The 19,696-nt window shown below is 37.2% G+C and overlaps 1 protein-coding gene across 3 annotated transcripts in view; it reads left to right on the forward strand.

Moving 5' to 3' along the window:
* The first annotated feature begins 910 nt into the window (after positions 1–910).
* The window catches only part of ETV1 (ETS variant transcription factor 1), a 63,932-nt gene continuing 45,146 nt past the window's right edge, over positions 911–19,696 (forward strand). For 2 of the 3 annotated variants that reach the window (XM_079300433.1, XM_079300434.1), the window contains exons 1-5: positions 911–1,096; positions 1,615–1,744; positions 2,544–2,631; positions 4,336–4,383; positions 14,172–14,225. In XM_079300433.1, coding sequence (XP_079156559.1) covers positions 1,700–1,744; positions 2,544–2,631; positions 4,336–4,383; positions 14,172–14,225 — 235 coding nt within the window. In that variant the 5' untranslated portion in view covers positions 911–1,096; positions 1,615–1,699. Of the gene's footprint in view, positions 1,097–1,614; positions 1,745–2,543; positions 2,632–4,335; positions 4,384–4,432; positions 4,901–14,171; positions 14,226–19,696 lie in introns of those variants that run through there. The other variant, XM_079300435.1, reaches the window with a different exon arrangement.

The following is a 19,696-nucleotide window of genomic DNA, read 5'->3' on the forward strand; positions in this document are numbered from 1 at the left end:
ACTTGATGGCTTTGGGGCTTTACTTGTTAAATGCTGAACTACATCAGATCATAGAAACCTGAAACTCCCTATCTCACAGCAAGACAGCGTCATGAATACCTAAATTTATCACCTGATTGCTTTGATACCTGGAATTTACTGCTCAAAGAGAGGACAAATATAGCTGTTACGAAACCACACAGTCTGCTTTGGTGCATCTTGGCAGTTCAAAAACGCAGGAGTTTTTGGACACAGCCTTCCTGTGTCCAGCCACTCTGTCCAAAGAGCAGAAAGCTTGCTTTCTAGGGTAAGTCCCGAGAGTTCCTGAACTTGGTAGGTCCTGGCACCACTACACCAAAAATTCCCCCAGAAGATCTGGTGTATGGGTGCTGCCAAATTCTGCCCGCAAAACCTAGAAATTATGTCATCCTTGCAGAAATAAAAATTGCTTTCGATGATTCAACGAAGAAAAAGGAAAAAAATAAAAGAAAAAAACCACCAACCAAAAACGCCCAACAAAAGAACCAAACCTAGAGCAACCATGAGCCCTGGGCTGCCACAGGCTCCGGCGCGGAGCGTCTCTGGCCGCGCTCACCCGGGCGCCCGCGGCGCCTTGCGGGGCAGCGCCGCCGCCAGAAAGGGCGCGCGTGTGCGCGAGGGGTGTGTTTAGCTTGGCGGAGCCAGGGAGGCGAAACTTTTTCTTTCAATAAATTTTCTTTTTTTGTGAATGGAAGCGGTTGCCTTGCCGCCCGGGGCGGGGGGGTGCGTGGGGGGCCCAGGGTCCCGGGATGGCGGGGGCTCCCTGGTGCCGGCTGCCGCCGCCGTGCCCTCCCGGCGCAGTCGCCCCCCGCGGGCCGGGCCGGGCCGGGCCGGGGCAGAGCGGGCGGGCGGGAGCGGCGATCCGGCGATCCGGCGGGGGGCGCGGGGAGCCAATGGGCGGCGGGGATCCGCCGGCGCGGCTCGGGGGCCCCTGGAGGAGGAGGAGAGGAAAAACCACGGGATTGAGCTCTGTCAGTGGCGCTCGCGGCTTCCAAGGGGGAAGTGCCGGGGAATAATTAATGTTTTTATTAAATTTGGAGGGAATTTTTTGCAGCCGATCGCCGCGCGTGGCCTTCAGGTGGGTCTTCCCCCGCAACTTTGCCCGCCGCCCCTCAGGATCGCGCGGCGGCGGCGCGGCTGCGGGAGCGATCCTGTGGGAGAAGGCGGCCGGTGCGCGGGGCGGGGGGGCCGTGCGTGTGCCCGGGTGTCTCTGTGTGTGTGTGTGGGTGTGAGGGCCGGTGCGCGGCCGCCGGGCGCCGCCGCCGCCGCGAGGTGCGCGGCGAGCCCCGCGTTCGCCATTACGAGTTGAGCACACGCTGGGAGCGCGGCCGCCGCCGGCGCGGATCGCCCGCGGGCGCGGCGCGCACTGTAAATAAAGCCCTGCCTCTCGCCCGCTGCCCGCCGCCGCGGAGTGCTCCTGCTCCGCGTTCTGCTGGCAGCAGCGTGCAGCCCAGGTGAAGGCAGAGAAGGGAGGGTTGTTTTATGAATGGGACTCTTTGAGGTTAATTAGGTATGCAAATGCAAGCAGTTCATTCATGCTGCCTTTTTTTTTTTTTTTTTTTTTAAATCTAAAAGCCATCTTGTATTCCCCTCTAGGCTGATTGGAGTCCAGATCCCGAGGAAATCTCCAGATCAAATGCCCAGTAAATAAAAACACTGAGACTCGTGGAAGAGCTGCAGAATGGATGGATTTTATGACCAGCAAGTGCCTTACATGGTCACCAATGTGAGTGATCAGCTCAAAGTTGGTGTTTATAAACTTGACTCCGACTTATTTCTGTGGGGGAGTTTTACAGACACAGTCTCTGCTTTGTTACGGCTGTAGGGGCAACTCTTCATCTGGGAGCTTTGCTTGCAAGATGAGCCTATCTTCTTAGTTATTGCAATAAAGCATCGTGTTCTTTTAAAGACAGTTTTGGGATGATTAAAAAATCATGCACATGATTAGCGGATGAGGGAGGCGAGAGCAGCAGCAGCTGCATTCAAAGTTTCTGGCTGCGTTTGCCTGCAACGTTCAAAAGAATGAAGTTGAGGCAAACATTAACCTTTTTCTTTCCTCTCTGTTGTTTTTGTTTTTTTTTTTTTTTCTTTCAGGACTTTGCAAATAATTTTATAAGTAAAGCAGGGAAACAAAGCAGTCTATTATAATTTCATATCTGGGTTCTGCATAGCTTGTGCTATGGGGATTTATGGGCTATTGTGTAGGTTTGTATACTTTAGATGCTAAAAATATGATTGGTATTGTGTTGCTGCTGGAGCACATTATATATGTATTGTACAAATTGATATTTACATAGATAGATAGAAACGGGTTGCATTTAGACATAGGAATCTTTTGGAGGATGTTAGGTGCTCAGCAATATCTTTTGTTAGAAATTGAAGGCTTGCAAGAAGTCCCTGTTTGAAAATGTAAAGAATTTATGCCAACTTTGCATATTCCTGATTAAATACAAAAATGCCCAAAACAAACCCAACCAAATCTCAAACCTCAGATTTCTAAAGTAACTGATCTTTCCTGTTTATAGAATCCGCGTGGGAGAAACTGTAATGAGAGACCGACAAATGTCAGGAAAAGAAAATTCATTAACAGAGACCTGGCTCATGATTCAGAAGGTGAGGGCTTGTCGTTCCTCCTCTCCCCCCCCACTCCTTTCTTGCTAATGCAGAGAAGCTTTTTGAGAACTATTTATTTATTTATTTTGGAGATAAATATGTCTAGATCCATCTGAATAAACAAGACAAGAAAACTACATGTACTAGTGCAAAACAAACTGGCAAGGGCAATAAATTTATAAAGTTGAAAGTCTTTCCTTGACTTACCCTGTTGCATTTTGTGCACATGAGGTGCACGGATGTCACGCACTGAGGACAAGTCTTTGTGGCATCTGACACAAGTCATGGCACTTGGCTTTTTCACCATCAGGCCCCTTCAGTTTTAGGGCATTCTTCATCCCTCCCATCTTTTAACATCCTTCTCCCTGGTGTGTCTTCACTGATGGTAGCAGGAGTGAGAGAATGTGGGTGTGGAGATTTGATTTTCACCAGCCTTACTGTATAGTCAGGCTCCTGGTGCCTGCTGGCCTGTTTCTCTTGTATAACACTCACAGGGTTAAAAATCCAGGGAATTTAAATTAAGGGAGCCTAGAGTGAGAAAGTTTTGGAGGGCTAAAGATTTGTAACTTAGTCCCATCAGTAGCCAGTCAGGATTGTAGCTTGAGAGCTGTGGGCTGGTAATAGCTGTTAACACTTCTTTAGGTTACAAGGTCTGTATTATGCTACGCCTACAGCCCTGAAAGTACATAAGACATACAGGAAGATATGTACAGGCCTATAACTTACCCCTATGTAAATCTTATCAGGGTAAGTACACACTGACACACTTTTCAAAATCCATACTTGCCTGGAAAAGTAGATTGAAAGAAAAGCAACTTTCTGATTTTCAGTTAAATCATTTCCCAATGTGCATGTGGGGTATCAGTCCACAGGATAAATGAATAGCCTCTGTCATTTAAGTATATGTAAATAGTTATCTGTCAGCATTCATAAAAGAGGAAGTCTCTCTCAAAATACAGTAAATTAAAAATAAACCATTTGTTAGTTCAAATATCCTACTTAGTCTTAGCAAACACAATTTTCTGAGGCTTGCAAGTAAGCCGAATGCTGCTCTGGTTTACACCCATTATAAGTAACTGATTTCAGTGAATTGCAAAAGATAAGCTGCTGCAAAATCCAGTCCATGAAGAAGGTGGTTTTAGCTTTAAAGAAGTACAGTGAATACTGCATAGAGGAAATAGTGCTGATTCTCATGTCATACCAAGTAAAACATAAGGGGAAGTACAAAAGATTTCCCATTTCTCTTTGCTATTGCAGCATCTCTGGTCATGGCTTCAGAATTTTTATATGATAGTTATGACCCTATTATAAAATACTCAGGCAGAACTGTGGAAGTCCAAGCAAGCCTTATCTGGGGCAGGTATTACAGGAGGAGGCCTGAATTGTATAAGAAGAAACAGTTCACCTGTAAGAAATATTATGATTTTTAACTTTTCTGTATGTTGCTGAATGAGCCTTTTATACTGCAGAGCTCTGTTAAGATTCTGGTTATTGTTTCAAGAGCAGAAAATACAGTAAGTGCTTAGGTTTTATTAATAGGTGTAGAAAAATCAGTAACTGGTGCCTCAGAATGCCTGCTTTTTCTGTACATTTCACTGCCAAGACAGAATTGATGTATGTTGTTCTTAAGGAAAAATATATTTTTGAACATATTTTAATCTTGTGAGGAGATTGAATTTTATCCATATCTTTATCTTTTTGCAGAACTCTTTCAAGATTTGAGCCAATTGCAGGAGACATGGCTTGCAGAAGGTAAGGGAAAAAACTGCTTGTAAAAAGAGGAAAAACAACTCTGGAGGGGAAAAAAAAAGTCCTGAACTTGCTGTCTTAATGTTCAGCCCAATTAATTGAGCTCTAAAAGAGCCACCTCATGTGTCATGCATACATTAGAGCCTCTGATGAGTTTGTCTTTGGGGACTCTGGGGCTGCTCTACCCAGTGTCATCACAAATTACCAGGAGAAATTGCTTCCAGCTCACAATCACATCTGCTTTTGGCAAGAACTAATGCACCAAGACTTCAAGTTCTAAGCCTCTGTTCAGATTTTAATTGCAATTGATCAGGTTTATATTATTGTACCTCGAGAGACTACATACAGCCAGAACTGGGCTTGCTGTTTCCTTTTCAGCAGCACATATAATTATTTGGTGTTCTGGTGGAGTACTTTTCTGATGGCAGAAATTAGTTTCTCTGGGTTCATCGGGACGGGATGCTTCAAGATTTAAGTGCAAGTGTCTTCTTTCCACCTTGTTCACAACACAGAACATTAGGTGTGTATGAAATACTTAACCAGTACTTTTTCTTGCATTTTTTTTTTCCAGAAACCTTTAAATATTGTGCATGTTATTTTTGTCTTTGTATTTGTAGTTGTGAGTTTCTGTACCGGGTGATTAGAAAACTAACATCGGTCTGTTTTACACATGCATGCTCTTTCAAGTATTTAATATAATCTTGCTGAGCACATTCTAGGGAAGGGACAAGGTTTAAGAATAATAATGTACAAATCTGAATTTTGACTAGTTGAGAGGTTAATTTAGCAGTAACAAAAATGTGCTGCTGTATTAGGAGAACTTTAACAAGTTGCAAGGTATCTTTTTGCTTGTTCAAGTCTATTTGTTTTCAGCAACATTTTCTGTTTTGTTTTTTTTTTTTTTCCTTTGTTACTTGCAGTACTATTTATTTGAAGCATAAAGATTTTTGTGCATTATCTGTTCTTAATATTTCTGGTGAATTTTAAATGTAAACTTCTGCATCTGAAATAGACATGAATTTGATGCAAGTTAAAATAATCTCTCCAGATTCAACCTGATTTAAATGAATGTGAGTATTCACATAGGTTTAATTTTTTTCTTGTACAGGACTAGACACAGCTGTTTATAGAAGAGATGTTCTGTGGGGTTTTTTTTTTGTTGTTGTTTTGTTTTTTGTTTTGTTTTTGTTTTAAAGGAGGGATGTTGGGGTGAAATTCTTGTTGGTATTCATAGAAAGGGAAATATTACTGATGACTACTTGCTTATGCCCTGATTCTGTTTTAACAGCTTTTTGTGTAGTTTCTTTACCTGTAAGTAAGTTATGAGGTATTGTTTATTTTGATGACATTTTTATTCTGCTAGCATTAATTTTAATATGGGGTTATTCTGTGTATAATCCAAAACCCCTCCTGAAATTAACGGAACAGAGGATATATTTTTATGAAGTAATACAGTTCTTCACTAATAATTGAAAACAGGATGTCCTGTACTATGTTCTTTTTTTTGCAGTATAATGGTCAGATGCAACTGTAACTGTCTCCCTGTGGTAATTTTCTAAGGAATTCTTTACATTGTATCATCTCATTGATATTAGCAAATCAGAAGCATGTTAAAATGCTGCTCAAAAGATACTATTTTTAAATTCAAAGGTTAACTTTCAGTTTGATTTTTTTCACTGGCATGGATGGTTTTGTTTCCGAAAAATGATTAAATTTCTTTGATCTTAAGTCAGAGAAAATACAGGCAGATTCATAATGCATGTGGCAGATATAATGGAAGTTTGAAAAATAATGCAGAATTTAAAACTAATTTGATCATTTCCATAAGTAAATAAATTAATGTAATGGCAATTTTTATTCTGAAGGCACTGCTTGTTTTCGATTGGAATCGCTTGTTTGAGAGTCTTTTTACCTCTTTATCAGAGTGTATTTCACTGAATAAATTCAGATAGGTTTTGAAAGAGAAGGTGTCTAATCCCATGTCATCTGGGTTGAATAACATTTATAAAGGCAGATAAAATAATCTCGGAAATATTGAAAAATGAAAAAAAAAAAGTTACTTTTTTACCTAGTAGAAAGTAATAAATCTAAATAATGGTATTTGTCCACAGTATATTGCAATTAAATATTACAGGTTTTCCAGTGTTCTAGAAATACTTTAAGAAATCTATGTTTCGGGCCATGCCATGGTTTGAGCTGTTTCATGAAAAACAAACTTTGCACAGTTTTCTTAAGGCTAAACTAAAACTGAAATAAAAAGTTAAGATGACAACACTAAATATTGTGCTGTTATCTTGATCCCAAAGTTTTGTGCAAAAAACCCCAACTTAACAACTTCTGTTAGTCTTCATAAAATACTAGTGTTTGAGGACATTGTAGCTCTGTTTAAATGTCTATATGGATGACCTTAGCCAGGAAACAGATTTTGAAATCAGATTTGTTTACCCATTGCTAGATGTGTCCATTTATGTTCTTCTGGACCTTCCTAGGCGAGAAGTCTGCCAATTTGGCAGCATCAGTACTGTTTACATATTTCTTTTCATAATGCTTTGGAGCCAGGGAAATGACCATGAAATTTTAAAACATCTTGACCCTTTTTAAGAAAAGCAGTGGCAGCTGACCAGGTTTCTCCCACTAGTTCAGATCCCCACTGGGGAGTAACCAGGTCAAAAACCTACATATTAGTTAGGAGAAGAAAGTGAGTTGCATTTTATGACCCACAAAAATAATGCTTATGGATTTTTCTTTGTTTTGCTTTTCCTGAAGCTGTCCTTACTGCATCACATACTTTAGCCTGAAGATTTTTACAGTTAGTGTCACCTGTGACAAGTTGGTGGTAAACAGAAAAGAAATGTATTATTTTCCTCTTGGAAGTGGTGGGAGGCTCACTTGTATTAAAGTATTAATCCAAATGTAAACAATTCAGTAACCTGTTTAATATTTTATTACTATATAATTAACAAGCTGAATACTACTTACAGTGAGCTCACAAATGTATTCCACTAGCTACATAGTAGATTTTTATGGAAATGAGTTTTGCTTCTTACTCCGTATAGTATTATATATGTAAGAAAGACTCTGAATTATTTTGATGTAAAACTTACTCTGAATAAGGTTGCCCTGTGTCAACTGTTATGTAATACAGAAGATAGTGTATAACAATTTTCTCATGCTAGAAATTGAAAATGGGAAGCCCTTAATAAATTTTTCAATGTTCAACCTTGTAATAGTTAAAGTTGCCTATTGCTAACCAAGACAAATACTATTTGAATTTTATCTTTTATATTTAAATAACTCAGTGGCAACATTTTGACATGATAATACTATAAAATGACTTTATTGATTTCACAGATTTGGAATCAGATTGGTTCTGTCAGGTAGCAATTACTTTTGTCTTGAAAAAAGTGGTTAAAATATTAATCTAATGTTATCTTGTCATGGTAGCTCTTCCTACTTATTGTGGAACAAAATGAAGAGAGAACAAATTGTTAGTGAGTGAGTACCTCCTTTTTATGGAGAAATAATTTGGTTTTGGGAAATACTAGATTAGCAAAAAACTCAGATTTTTAAAAAATATTATTTAGATGCTAATTTCTCCTACAGCTTGTTCCAGATACATAAAAGGCATCCCAAGCGAAGACAAATAATACGTTTATGCACTAGATCTGTTTCTTAGAGCAATAGATAATAAGCTTCTCAAATGGTAATATGCTAAAAAGAAATTTTCATGTGATTTGAAAAACATACAAAAAGATTAAGTAAACAATAAGTGGGGTGAAATAACAGCTACAGGTAACGGGTTCGTTCCTCTACCACAACTCAACTAAATTGAGTGAATGGCTTCTTCAGGCTACTGATATTCAGAAGCCACTTCTTAGTATCTGAAAGTAAGTCATTTCTCCCAAATAATTATTGGTCAGCTTTGGAATGAACTTGAGGAAATAAGTTTCTTCCCTCTGTTCTCCTAATGTGAAGGTCCCACTAGTGTTGCAGTGATGTCTAAGTGAGTGTTGATTTGTAGTTTATTTCTTGAATGAGGAGGTGTGAAATAGAATAGTTTCTAGGTCTTGAAGGATTACTTTTAATCAAAGAGAGTACTGGATCTTCAAATATTAGTCTAGTTAGAGTGACTTTGTTTAATTGGGCTAACTAGCTTTTTTTCTGCCAAAAAGTTGTAAAATTTAGCCAGTGTAAGGCAGATGGCATGTAGCCACATTCAAGAACTATCCACATTTTATAGGAGCAATAAGAGTCAAGAAATAGTAATTTAATACCTTCTTGACTGAAATCTGCCTAACAGGAACAAACACTCTTAAAAGCAGTGAAAACACTTTCAGTTTGTAGTACAGCGAATATATTTTTTTTTTTTTTTTTTTTTTCGTGAGCTGCTTGATTTGATTTTCTAATACTCACAATTCATGATCTGAAATATCTGCACAAAAAAGAACAGTTAAATTAGGCAAAATGGGAGGGACGGGGATGTTATTACCAAAAAAAATCCAAAAGAAATAAACCCATCAAAAATCCACGGGTCTGAAAGTCTGTATAGTAATAAACTTTTTCATGTTTTGCTTGTTTGCTGGAAAAGTAAATAATTTTACTCAAAATCATAATTTTCAAAAGTGCAGAGGGGTTTGCTAGCCATGAGGCATGTAGCGAAATACTAAATGTGAGTACTCCTTTTAAAGCTGTTTTTTTCCTCATTTTTAGTATAACAGTAAATGAAGAGCAGATTCTGCAAACCCATCTTCGTATTCCTAGGGATTATTCACATAAGGAAGAATTTTGAGATCTGGAGCTAGTTTTGAAGTGCATTTAAGTTTGTGAGAGCATCTCATGTTATGTAAAAAGGGTTTGGGGTTGTTTTGACAGTGAATCCAGTGCTTATGCGAAATAATATTTTTTACCGTCTTGAAATTTATCACTGTTTTGCCTTCCTAGTGCTTCTTTGTTAGAAACAGTTGTTCCCGTGGAAAAAGAACAGCCACCAACCAACAACCCCCCCCCACCCCAGCTCTTGCAGGAATACTTGTAATTTAACCAATCTTTCAGATATTCAGAAGTGACAATGAATCAAAGAAAACTCAATAGATCCATTACTGTTGAGGCCCAAAGTCTTATTTTAGCTGAGGCCAAAATACTACTGCTCATATAGAATTTCCTGTCAATTTCAATTTCTTTTGCCACTTTGAATAAATGATGGATATTTTAAAACTAATTGCTCTTAGCTCTAAAAGTGAAGCATGAGGTCAGAGCACACAGTACTGCAGGAAGTGTTCTGCTACCCAAAATAAAGTTTTAAGTGAAGCATTTTCAGCTTCTTGTTTTTCTGGACAGTTTCCAGGATTTTTTTTAACAGGAACACCTTTCTCTGGAGCGCAGCTGAGCTTTTGGAAGCAGTTTTTGAGTGGGAGAAGGAAGAGTTAAATTTAAGCCCTTTATAGTTTGCTTAACTTTTCATTTATTAAATAGCGTTCCTCAGCAGGTCTGTGCTGAATCTTGAGACAAAGCAGTGAAATCACTGTGTTTATGCCTAAAGTTCAAGTTTACTTTGCTGTAGCTTTCTGGAAGGGTGTGACATGAAAAGCTTGTGGTTGGGGCCACATGGTTCATGCTGGACTGTGTTTTTGTGAATGGAGGCAGAACTCCAGTTCTGACTGCTTGTCTTGAGGAATTGCTTCGGAGATCAGCTGTCTCATTCACTGGCAGAAAGAATGACTCATACATCTTCTGCCTTGTTTGGCTCCAGGTCATTGTTACAGTGGATAGAGCTGGTTTTAATTAAATATTAACTCCTTTTGTCCTGGATGCTTGTTAATGGGGACTTTTTGTTTACTTGCAATGAAAGCAAGCTAACTGGCCCGAGTTCTAAACTATTTTTTTTTCCAAATTCTTTCCCTTTGCAAAATGAGCCATCAGTTCAGCCTTTCAAAGAGTGTTTAAAGCTCTAAAAACTACAAACAAGTATTAAGTATTTTTGTGCTGTGAATGTTTGCATAGCTCAGTAGGTAGTGAAACTGTAAAACCTAAACTGATAACATCTTCAAGACCATCATTAACATTTCTGCATGCTTTCCAAATCCTCTTGAGACATTATAGTTATAGTCAGAAGGAAAAAAAAAAAAACTTTTGGTAATATTCTAGGCTGAGTTGGATAGTTTATGCTGCAGATGTTGTCTGCTTCAGGAGTCTGAGCCTTGATGGCTCTGAATGAACTAATGTAGCTGCTTCTGCTATAAGCAGTAAAAGCCACGTGCTTAATATCCTTCAAAACCTTTTATTAGTCTTTCGGAATATACTTGTCTTCTCAAACCCCCATAATTAAGTAGCTCAAGGAAATGTTCTCATTCAGATGGGGGATCATTTCAGATATCTTTTTTCAATTTCTCTCTGAACAGCAAAGTTAAAAAAAAAAGGTTTTGGTGATTTATGCATGGTGTCTTGTGTATGCTAGCAGAAACTTTTATGGCAGCTTTGCTAAGTTGCAGTATTTATGAATAAAAGAGGAAATGAATGGCCTACGTATATAAATGTGTTGACACTTGTGGCACTGCAAGTTACATTTTCCTTTCAGATATTCACCTCGAGGTGTCTTTACCTGCCTATTTAATCTGCTGCAAAATCTACCTGTGATTATCCAAAATCTAGGTACAGAAGCCCTCTTCTGCTTCAGCAATGGGATGATGCATCCCCATGATACAGCATCTCACAGCGAGATGCTGGTGGAAGGAGTCTCTATGACAATGAGTGCTTGCATTTCAGCAGTATGATCCTGTGCAAGTTTCAGTTCTGCTTGTCTAAGAATGATATCAGATTAAGTGAAGAAATAATTTAAGTGCTCATTTCCACCAGTTAACGGGTTCTTTTAATTTCTCCATATAGGCTTATGGGCTCATTTGTAAGGTACTGATGCTACTAAATTTACAATCCAGTTGGAAATGCATGTTCCTTGTTTGAATGTTTTGGATGCTGTTATTTGTTTTGTTTATATTTAGCAGGGTTTTAAACACTTCTTATCTTGCTGTGTTCCTTTCTCTACAGAGGCTTTTAAGGCTATGTTAATATTGCATTTAAAGTAAATTTTGACAGCGTAGTCTCCACCTATTTCTAGAGTACTGATAAAGTGATATGCCCTATCTCTATTAAATATGCCTTCATAAATTTTGGAGATCCATGAATGAAGCATATTATTCTTGTTTACTCCATAAACAAAAGCAAATCAGGGGTAATGGCAGTAATGCAGTGATTTCCACGACACTTCAACCAGATATATTTTATTTTTTTCTTACTCTATATCTGGGTGGAAAAAAAGAGGACCTTACTTAGTGATATATATACATAAATTTCCACAGCACAAATTTTTTTTCAGACTAAGTCAAATTAAACTGATAAAACCAGAATGAAGCACTGGTGAAGCTGCCCAGTGCACAGAGGGATGCTCGCTGGAAAGTTATGAGAGATTTCTATCCCTGTTCCGCATCCACTAAATGTAGCCTCTTTATTTAAACAGAAGGGGGGTTTGTTTTCTTTGAGGCTTTTAAAGATATCCTAGACTCACAAATTTATATATATCTCTACATATACATGTAAATATAAAGTGCAGGTGCATGTTAAATAAATTAATTCTGCTAGTCTCCTTGCTGCATTTGGAAGTGATAGGTGGCTTAAGAAAAATGTGTGGGATGTGTCTTCTAAATAAGAAGTTACTTGACTCTATTACTTTAATTCTGAATGTACTCACGGATGCTTCCAAAATAAGTGGCAGTACAAGAAATCATAGGAACTGATTTTTAAGTAGAAGACCTTGATTTCATAATCAGCTTTTCCTGTGGCAGTCAAATAGTTGGCATTTTTGTAAGGAAAATGCCGAACATTCACGTGTAGTCAACAGCATGAAATGTCAGAAATTGTGGAGTGTTAGTATTTGGGCTCATCCTGTCCCTGAAATCATGCTTGGTAAAACTTACATGATTTCTCTGGACGAAAGAGAAATCGAATGCATCAAAATACTGAAAATATTTGAGTTGGTAGTGTTTTATACAGCTTTAAACTTTGAGGAGCCAATGTCCTCAGAGGTACTTGTTTATTCTGAAAGGATGGGTTACTGTCAAGTTTGATTTTGTTTGGTATTTTTTTTAATTAGAAACCCAAACAACAAAGAAGCAGTAGCTATGCTTTTTTATCAAAGTTAGGCTAATTACACTTAGTGTATTTATCTTACTCATATTTCATTTTAAATCTGCATTTGTACATTTCCAAGGTCATTTGTTTTTAAGTGGTATTTGCTGCAGTTAAGACAGTAGGATTTAAAATTTATTTTAAAACCCAGAGCAAATAATCTTTCAGTACTATGAGCCTGATTCTGAACTCTTTACCCAGGAAAAAAAACTTCCAGTTAAGTCATTAAAAATATTTCCTGAGTAAAGGAGTCGAGATCTGGTCCATGAAGAGCACTGTAGTGCACATTCAAAATAATAGTGAGTAATTTTAATTAAATATATATTTTTAATTCAAACAGATTATATTAAAACTAGTAGATATTGCACATATATAATGGGGAATATGCACTTCCTATACTAGAAATTGTTCTGAAGGGCATTAAAGTCACATTTTATCATTTAACGTATTTGAGAACATTTGATAGGCACGGTTTTGATAAGTGATTATATAAGCAGCATTTACCTTTCAAATCTTGTTGGGTAACCAGATCATGGCAGATGTTAACTTTTAATTAAGACCATGTGAATTATTTGCTTGTCTTTGGACAAGAACTGGGGAAAGTATTTTTAAGCGATAATTTCATGCAGCTTTGCTGTGGGGATTCTGGTTAGTGTGTATGTTGAGGAAAAGATGACAAATGAGAGAAGATAAGCTGAATCTCTCTCACCATGTACCAGAAACAGTCATGCTCCGAGGACGCCGTTTCTCTGTGTAATGTTCTGCAGTTATTTGAATGTATTCATCTATAATAAACGTTTAGTGCTATTTCAGCTTAAATGGTTTAAATGAGTTTACCGCGCAGTTTTAGACATGGCTAATGTCTTAGATATACACCGAAAAGGAAATGTGGTACCAGAGAAGCAAAATTATCTATCAGCAGACCGTGAAATGATTGTATTTAATAGCTCAGGTTTGTGATGGAAGTTTCCTAAAAGCAAAGATGATCTTACAAAAAGGCAAATGGATATTAATTGTGATTTTTGCTTTAAGTAAATCTTTTTCGATGTCTGAAATGTTGTCATTAAACCAGGAATTCTGTGGTCTGGTAATATACTTATTTTTGAATATTTAAAACAATAACAGAAAGTCCCTACTGTATTGGCTGGCTGCCATGAACAATTGGAATCACTTTTAAGTAAGCTGAAGGAGTTGTAGTTTCAGGTTAAAGAAGCATTAGTGTTAATCAGTGAGATTTGGTTTATGCGGGTTTATGTGCAGATACTTTGAAAATGAGCACTGATGAGTTTTACCAGTGGCACGGTAGGTCCAGACCCTGGTACAGGGAGTGAGGCAGGGCCAGTGAGCCCCCACATCCTCCCATTCCCATTGCTCTGTGCTGGGGCTTCTGTGGACTCACACTGCACCACACAGCTTCACCCCAGGGTTTATCTGATATTAAAATTATGTGCTTGCCTGATTTTCATACTCAACAATGAAGAAACAAAAAATCATAATTTAAAATTTGACTGTGCTTTCAATTAAACACAAGAGTCTTTATTTATGCTTTAATGGCTTATTTTAATTCCTGTTTCTTGTTTTTTGTTTGTTTTGTTTTTGTTTCTTTTCTTCAGCTCAGGTACCTGACAATGATGAGCAGTTTGTGCCAGACTATCAGGCAGAAAGTTGTAAGTATACTACAAATCATCACTTTCTTAAAATATATATATTTGTATATTTATATCTGTGTCTTCATATTTGTTATTTAATTTGGCATCTGTGATCATGTGATAGTTCCTTTTGCTGATCAGTGACATCAGTGTGATGAGTAGATAAAGCAAGTGGCATTTTGATGTGCAGCCAAAAGAACTCCTTTGGGCTGAAGGTAGAGCCTTTAGCACTGGGCCCTTTCCTGTGATTTCCACCCACAGCCTCAGGGAAGCATGGAGAAACTTAGGTTGTGGAGGTGGAAGGAGTTAATTTGTCTGTAGAGTGTGCAGAGGAGCTTTTCAGCCAGTACAGATGAGATTCTGTGGGACGTAGGATGCATGTCTGCTGAGCAGAATTCATGCTGCTCGACACATTTGGTGTGCGAATAAATAAATAAATAAAAATCTCCACATAAGCAATCAAATACAAAACATTTTTAAGTTGTCTTAGCATGTGGCATTTTCTTGCTGAAATAATATTTTCCTTTGAGTTAATTGGTGAAAACAGGAGTTATGTTAAGCTGGGTGCTTGGCATGGTTTTCTACTTACTTAACAAGAACCTAAACTTATTTTTATCAGCCTGCACCCCTCAAGTCTGCTCTTTACCTATTAAAATGCTCCTATTCTGTTAAATGCTGGCTCCCTTTTGCTGTACCTGCTGCTCTCTGGTATTGGGTGATTGCAAGGGCATAGCATGAGGAACATCTAACAGACGCAGACTTCTTGGAGCTTCAGTTTTCTTCTTCACGGCAAGGCTTTTTCCTGCCATTAGAAGTTTCTTCTAAACAGTGTCTGCTGATTGTAGCAGAGCACATGGTAGCTTTTCCATTTTGCTAAATAACTTAAATAGTTTATCTTATTGGAGTGAATTACTGCAGTTTACTAAACCAGATAGCTGTTAAACACGGCATTCATGTACTGAAATATTAAGATTAATATAGAGAGATTAGGAAGTCTTTAACCCAAAAAATAGATTCACACTTGCTGAATTTTCCTATAAATCTTTTAGGTTATTTTTTCCAGTTATTTAGAAGCTGTTTAAAGTAGAATTTATTGAGAGCATTCATAACAACATTTTGTGAGGCAAAAAAAAAAAGCCCACGCTCTTTTTAATCCCCTAGAATTGTTGCTGTGCAGGATAGTAGCCCTGCACAGCAACAATTTAAATGAGTTTTTCTCTCATAGTTCCTGTACGTATGCTAACCAACAATCATGATCACTTTTAAACTTTGAAAATTGCCTTTTATAACAGAGGGTTTTTTAAAAAATTCTGTCTTGAAAGACTTTTTTTTCTTTAAATTAAATTAAAATATGAAAGACAAAACCACCTATAAATTGAAAATCAGATATGTAACTTTACATATGGATCTGTGTCCAAATATAGTCATTCATGCATATACCTTTGTTTAAGAGTACAAAGTTCAACTGGGGCTTCTATTAACCCACAATTATCGTTGCACAACAAGTCAATGATTCTTGGAAAATAATTTGTGGACTGTGAATGAAAAGCCCCATTGAAGCTGGCCACTGCTTTTGGTGATAAAGAAATTCTCCTAATATGGCTACTTTATTAATGCTGTTGTGTTTCAAAGTTCCTTAGCCACAGCTTACACAGTATTATCAAAGGAACATTTATTTCTTCATTTCAGTTGGTTTCTTTATCTTAAGTAAAGGTCAGGAGAGCTTCCTGGAGAGTTACTCTGGCAAAGGTTATGCAGTTTCAGACATATACTTGGATATAATGTATGTAGCTCTGGGCTCTGCAAAACAGGAACGAAGAGCAACATAACCAAAGCCATGGGGAAATTACTGTTGCAGAAGTAGCACAATTGTGACTGTTTTCTCTAGGATCCAAGCCTGCCTTCAAACTCCATTATAATGACTTGCTCTGTATAGTCTCTAACTGTGCAATACTGAGCCCGTTACTGGTAGCAGTCTGGCAGAAGTACTTGACATATTTTTTAAAAATCCACTTAAATTTATTTTGTTTTATTTATTTTAATTTTTATTTTAGATTTTTTTTTTTTTTTTAACATGGGAGAGAATGGACAAGCTTTCATAAATTAGTGTTTAATACATGTAATTGAGCCAGAAATGAGGAACGACAGAAGAGTAAACCGATGAAGGGGGTCACAGCAACTTTAGTTCAAAGGCATCTAAACTAAACTGTGCTTTGCTAGAGAAATTTCATTTATGGAGCTGTATATAGATAGGGGTGTGTATGTGATGTGCAGAGTGTGTAAAGAAAAGTGAGGTGTTCCAGTGAAGCTGTTACAATCTGTGGTCCAGGTACAAAAAATTATGACATTTTGTTTCTAGCTTCATTGCTTTAGAAAGAGGCTTTAAAGCCAAGATAGATCTGTGCTGTTAAATTGAAAGTTCTAATGTTAAATTGAAACATTAAAAGGAGAGTTAAGAAGCTTCAGTAACAGTGGCAGTTCTAGAACAATATCATTAAAATTTTCTTGCCTAGAAATCACCAGCTTGGCGGTTTGAAGAAGTCATCTCTCGAAGTGAGATGTGGAAGGCAGTGGAGGAACTGATACTGCCAAGATCATGTGCTGTGTCCTAGCACTGAGCAGCATTAAATGCCCCTTAAAGTGCTGTGGCTTTTGCAATTTGTTTTCTGTAATAATGATTTTAACTAGTGAAACTGCACTGGTATTAGTAACTAGGGGAAACATTTAGTTTAGATTAGATATACAGTCCACTTTATCCACTCAGGGATTTAACTTCAAAGCTAGCTTGGGACCATGAATATTTCAATTATGAGTTGCTATTAAACTTCAATCAGTTTTTGAAAAGCAAACATAATATGTGTATTTATAGTTAGGTGTGGGCTTTAGATATAATGAGTGAGATCAACAGCTAGCATAACTTCATGTGGTATTATTGACGTTATTGGAATTACGCATATTTCTATTAGCTAAGGATCCAGCATGTCAAGCTTTAAGCTTCAGTTTACCTGTTTAAAACTAAAATTTATTTTGTTACTCCTTTATTTCTTCTGGAAAGAGGCCGTTCCTGCCATAAGAATCTTAGTAAGGCCTGCACTTTCAAACCTTACTTTTTTGTCATCAAAATCCCATCTTCTCTTACCTTTTTTATTAAATATTTTTTAACTCAGCATATCTATCACAAAGAACCTTTTTGTAATTTTGTTTAGAGTGAGTGGAATTTAGAGTGGATAACAACTAGCTTGTTTGGCTGAAATTTGGAAAACAAAACACAGTTTGGTTTCTTGTATCTTTCTTCTTTCTGTGAGCACTGAAATTCTTGAGTACTAAGAGACAAAAATGTGTATAGAAAAGATTTTTTTTTTTGTTTGAAGTTGTTCGGGAAAAATATTGAATTGCATATTAAATAATGTAATTTTCTTACTTTTTCATTTCCATTCTTGCAAGAAATAAAAATTCTCTAGAAGGAGTGAGGAATCACTTCTACAGGTTTTTACTCAAAAATTCTGTTTTAGGCAGGTTTTTTTTGTCTCTTTTTGAATTTGCTTCTATAATGAAGTTCATTTGTTTGCTGAACATTCAAGTAACTTCCTAATGACTATTCTTTAACAATAACATGAAAGGTTGTGTAAAGCAAAGATGCAAAAAATCTGTTTCCTCTAAAAAGGTGAATGTATTTGGGAGGCTTTTTTAATCAGCATTCTGTATGACACTTTTTCCTAACTCTTTTCCAATTCATAAAACCTAATTAAGCTGTTTTTCCATCCATATAAAGTCAGTATTCACATTTGGAGGAGGGTGACCTGTGTTAACTTCCTCAGATAAGGTTTCCTATTGTTTCAAGTCCATTTTCATATACTGAGGAGGAGCCAGATCCTGAACTGGTTGTAATCAGTGGCAGGGCTTTCAGATACTGTAGAACAGCAAGGACTTTCCACTCCAGGAGCAAAAATGAATAAAGTGTTCAGTTTGCTCGAAGTCAGTAGCTGTTGAGGTGAAGATTACTTGCTCCCATTGTTTGGATGGTTTCTGTGACAGACACAAGAGGAAGTAGGTAGGATTTGCTGATGTTTAAAAGATGTAGTTGGCAAAGAAAACTTGGTGTTGTCAACAAAACACTGAATTGTAATGCGACCTTGGTACAGATGGTTATAAATGGGGATTACTCTGCACCAAACTAGATTGCCTGGTGTCTTAATAGTATAATCATGGTTTATTTTTTTGGGATAGGTATTTGCATGGATCTACTTTTTCAGAGTTTTGTTGTTCTTTTTTTTTTTTTTTTTCTTTCGCCCTGATATGTCAGTTATGTAGTTAAAATTAATGATAAATTCTAGATTTCGGCTTTTATTTGTTATGGAGTTTTTGTTAATGAGGATTTGTCTTGTGCTTCACCTTCTTGATCAGTTTCCTTCCTTCTCCTTTATTTTGCTCCTGTACTGTTTCCGAGATCATCACAGCCTTAACTTAACACTGCCAAGGGGTAAATCTTGCTGTTAGACCACATCTGTTGACAGTAAATGGGAAGGGCTGGCTGTAAAAATCCATGCTTCTCCATGTCTGATTAAACTTTAGGATAGGAAAACTTCTTTTTTGAGTAGTGATTTTGTCACTGATCTTTCATGACCTTTATTCTTTCTCTTGCCTCGTTTTTTGTTCCTCCAGGTTTAGTAAAGGGGCGCTTTCGATATAGATGCCAGGAATCTTAAATTATTCAGGGATGTGCTTTTTAGATTCTCTGGCTTCAATCTTTAAAAGCCTGTTAAAGAGAGATTCTTTACATAGGCTTCAGGTAGCTGTGTTCTTCTGTCATTTTAACAAATGGTGTAGGATATTCCAAATGCAGTTTAAATGAGGAAAAGCTTTAATATTTATTTATATATTTGCCGCGTGTGAAATAATGATTTTTTTTGCATTACCAGATAAAAAATGCTTAGTTTATTTTAATTTCTTTCTCTTTCTTTCTGTGATTTAAATTTCAAAAGTGAATTTCCAAATTAGAAGAGCTTTTTCTGCTTGCTTTAGTATAGCAAGACATAGTGAGAAATTGATAGAGGTTAATTTTCCCTTATTTTGACATATTTTGGAGAAAAAAACCCCACACAATTAAAGTAGAAAACACCAGAATACTGGGAGATCTGACAGGTCTGCTGAAATCAAAATGAGGTTTATTTACAGAATTGTTTTTTGTTTCAATGCAGAATAGTTTAATTTTGCAGCTTCTAGAAAAGATTTTAGTGGACTAAAAAAAAAAGTCATTTTTTTAATGTGATGATTCACTTCATAGGCAGCTGGTAGTCATGTCTTGGTAGTGCACAATGTTCTAGAAATTACAGTTGGTAGTGTTTTGGTTGTCTGCGTGTGGCAAGTTGCACACACCAGCATCTTTTCAGGTTGTTTTTTTGAGATTTTTTTTTTTTAATTTTATTTTGCCTTTATTTAGGGCCTGTGTTTCTGGAATAACCTTTTCCTTGAGTGTAGCTCTGCAAGTG

Source organism: Erithacus rubecula (assembly GCF_903797595.1).
Source record: "Erithacus rubecula genome assembly, chromosome: 3".
Taxonomy (NCBI): domain Eukaryota; kingdom Metazoa; phylum Chordata; class Aves; order Passeriformes; family Muscicapidae; genus Erithacus; species Erithacus rubecula.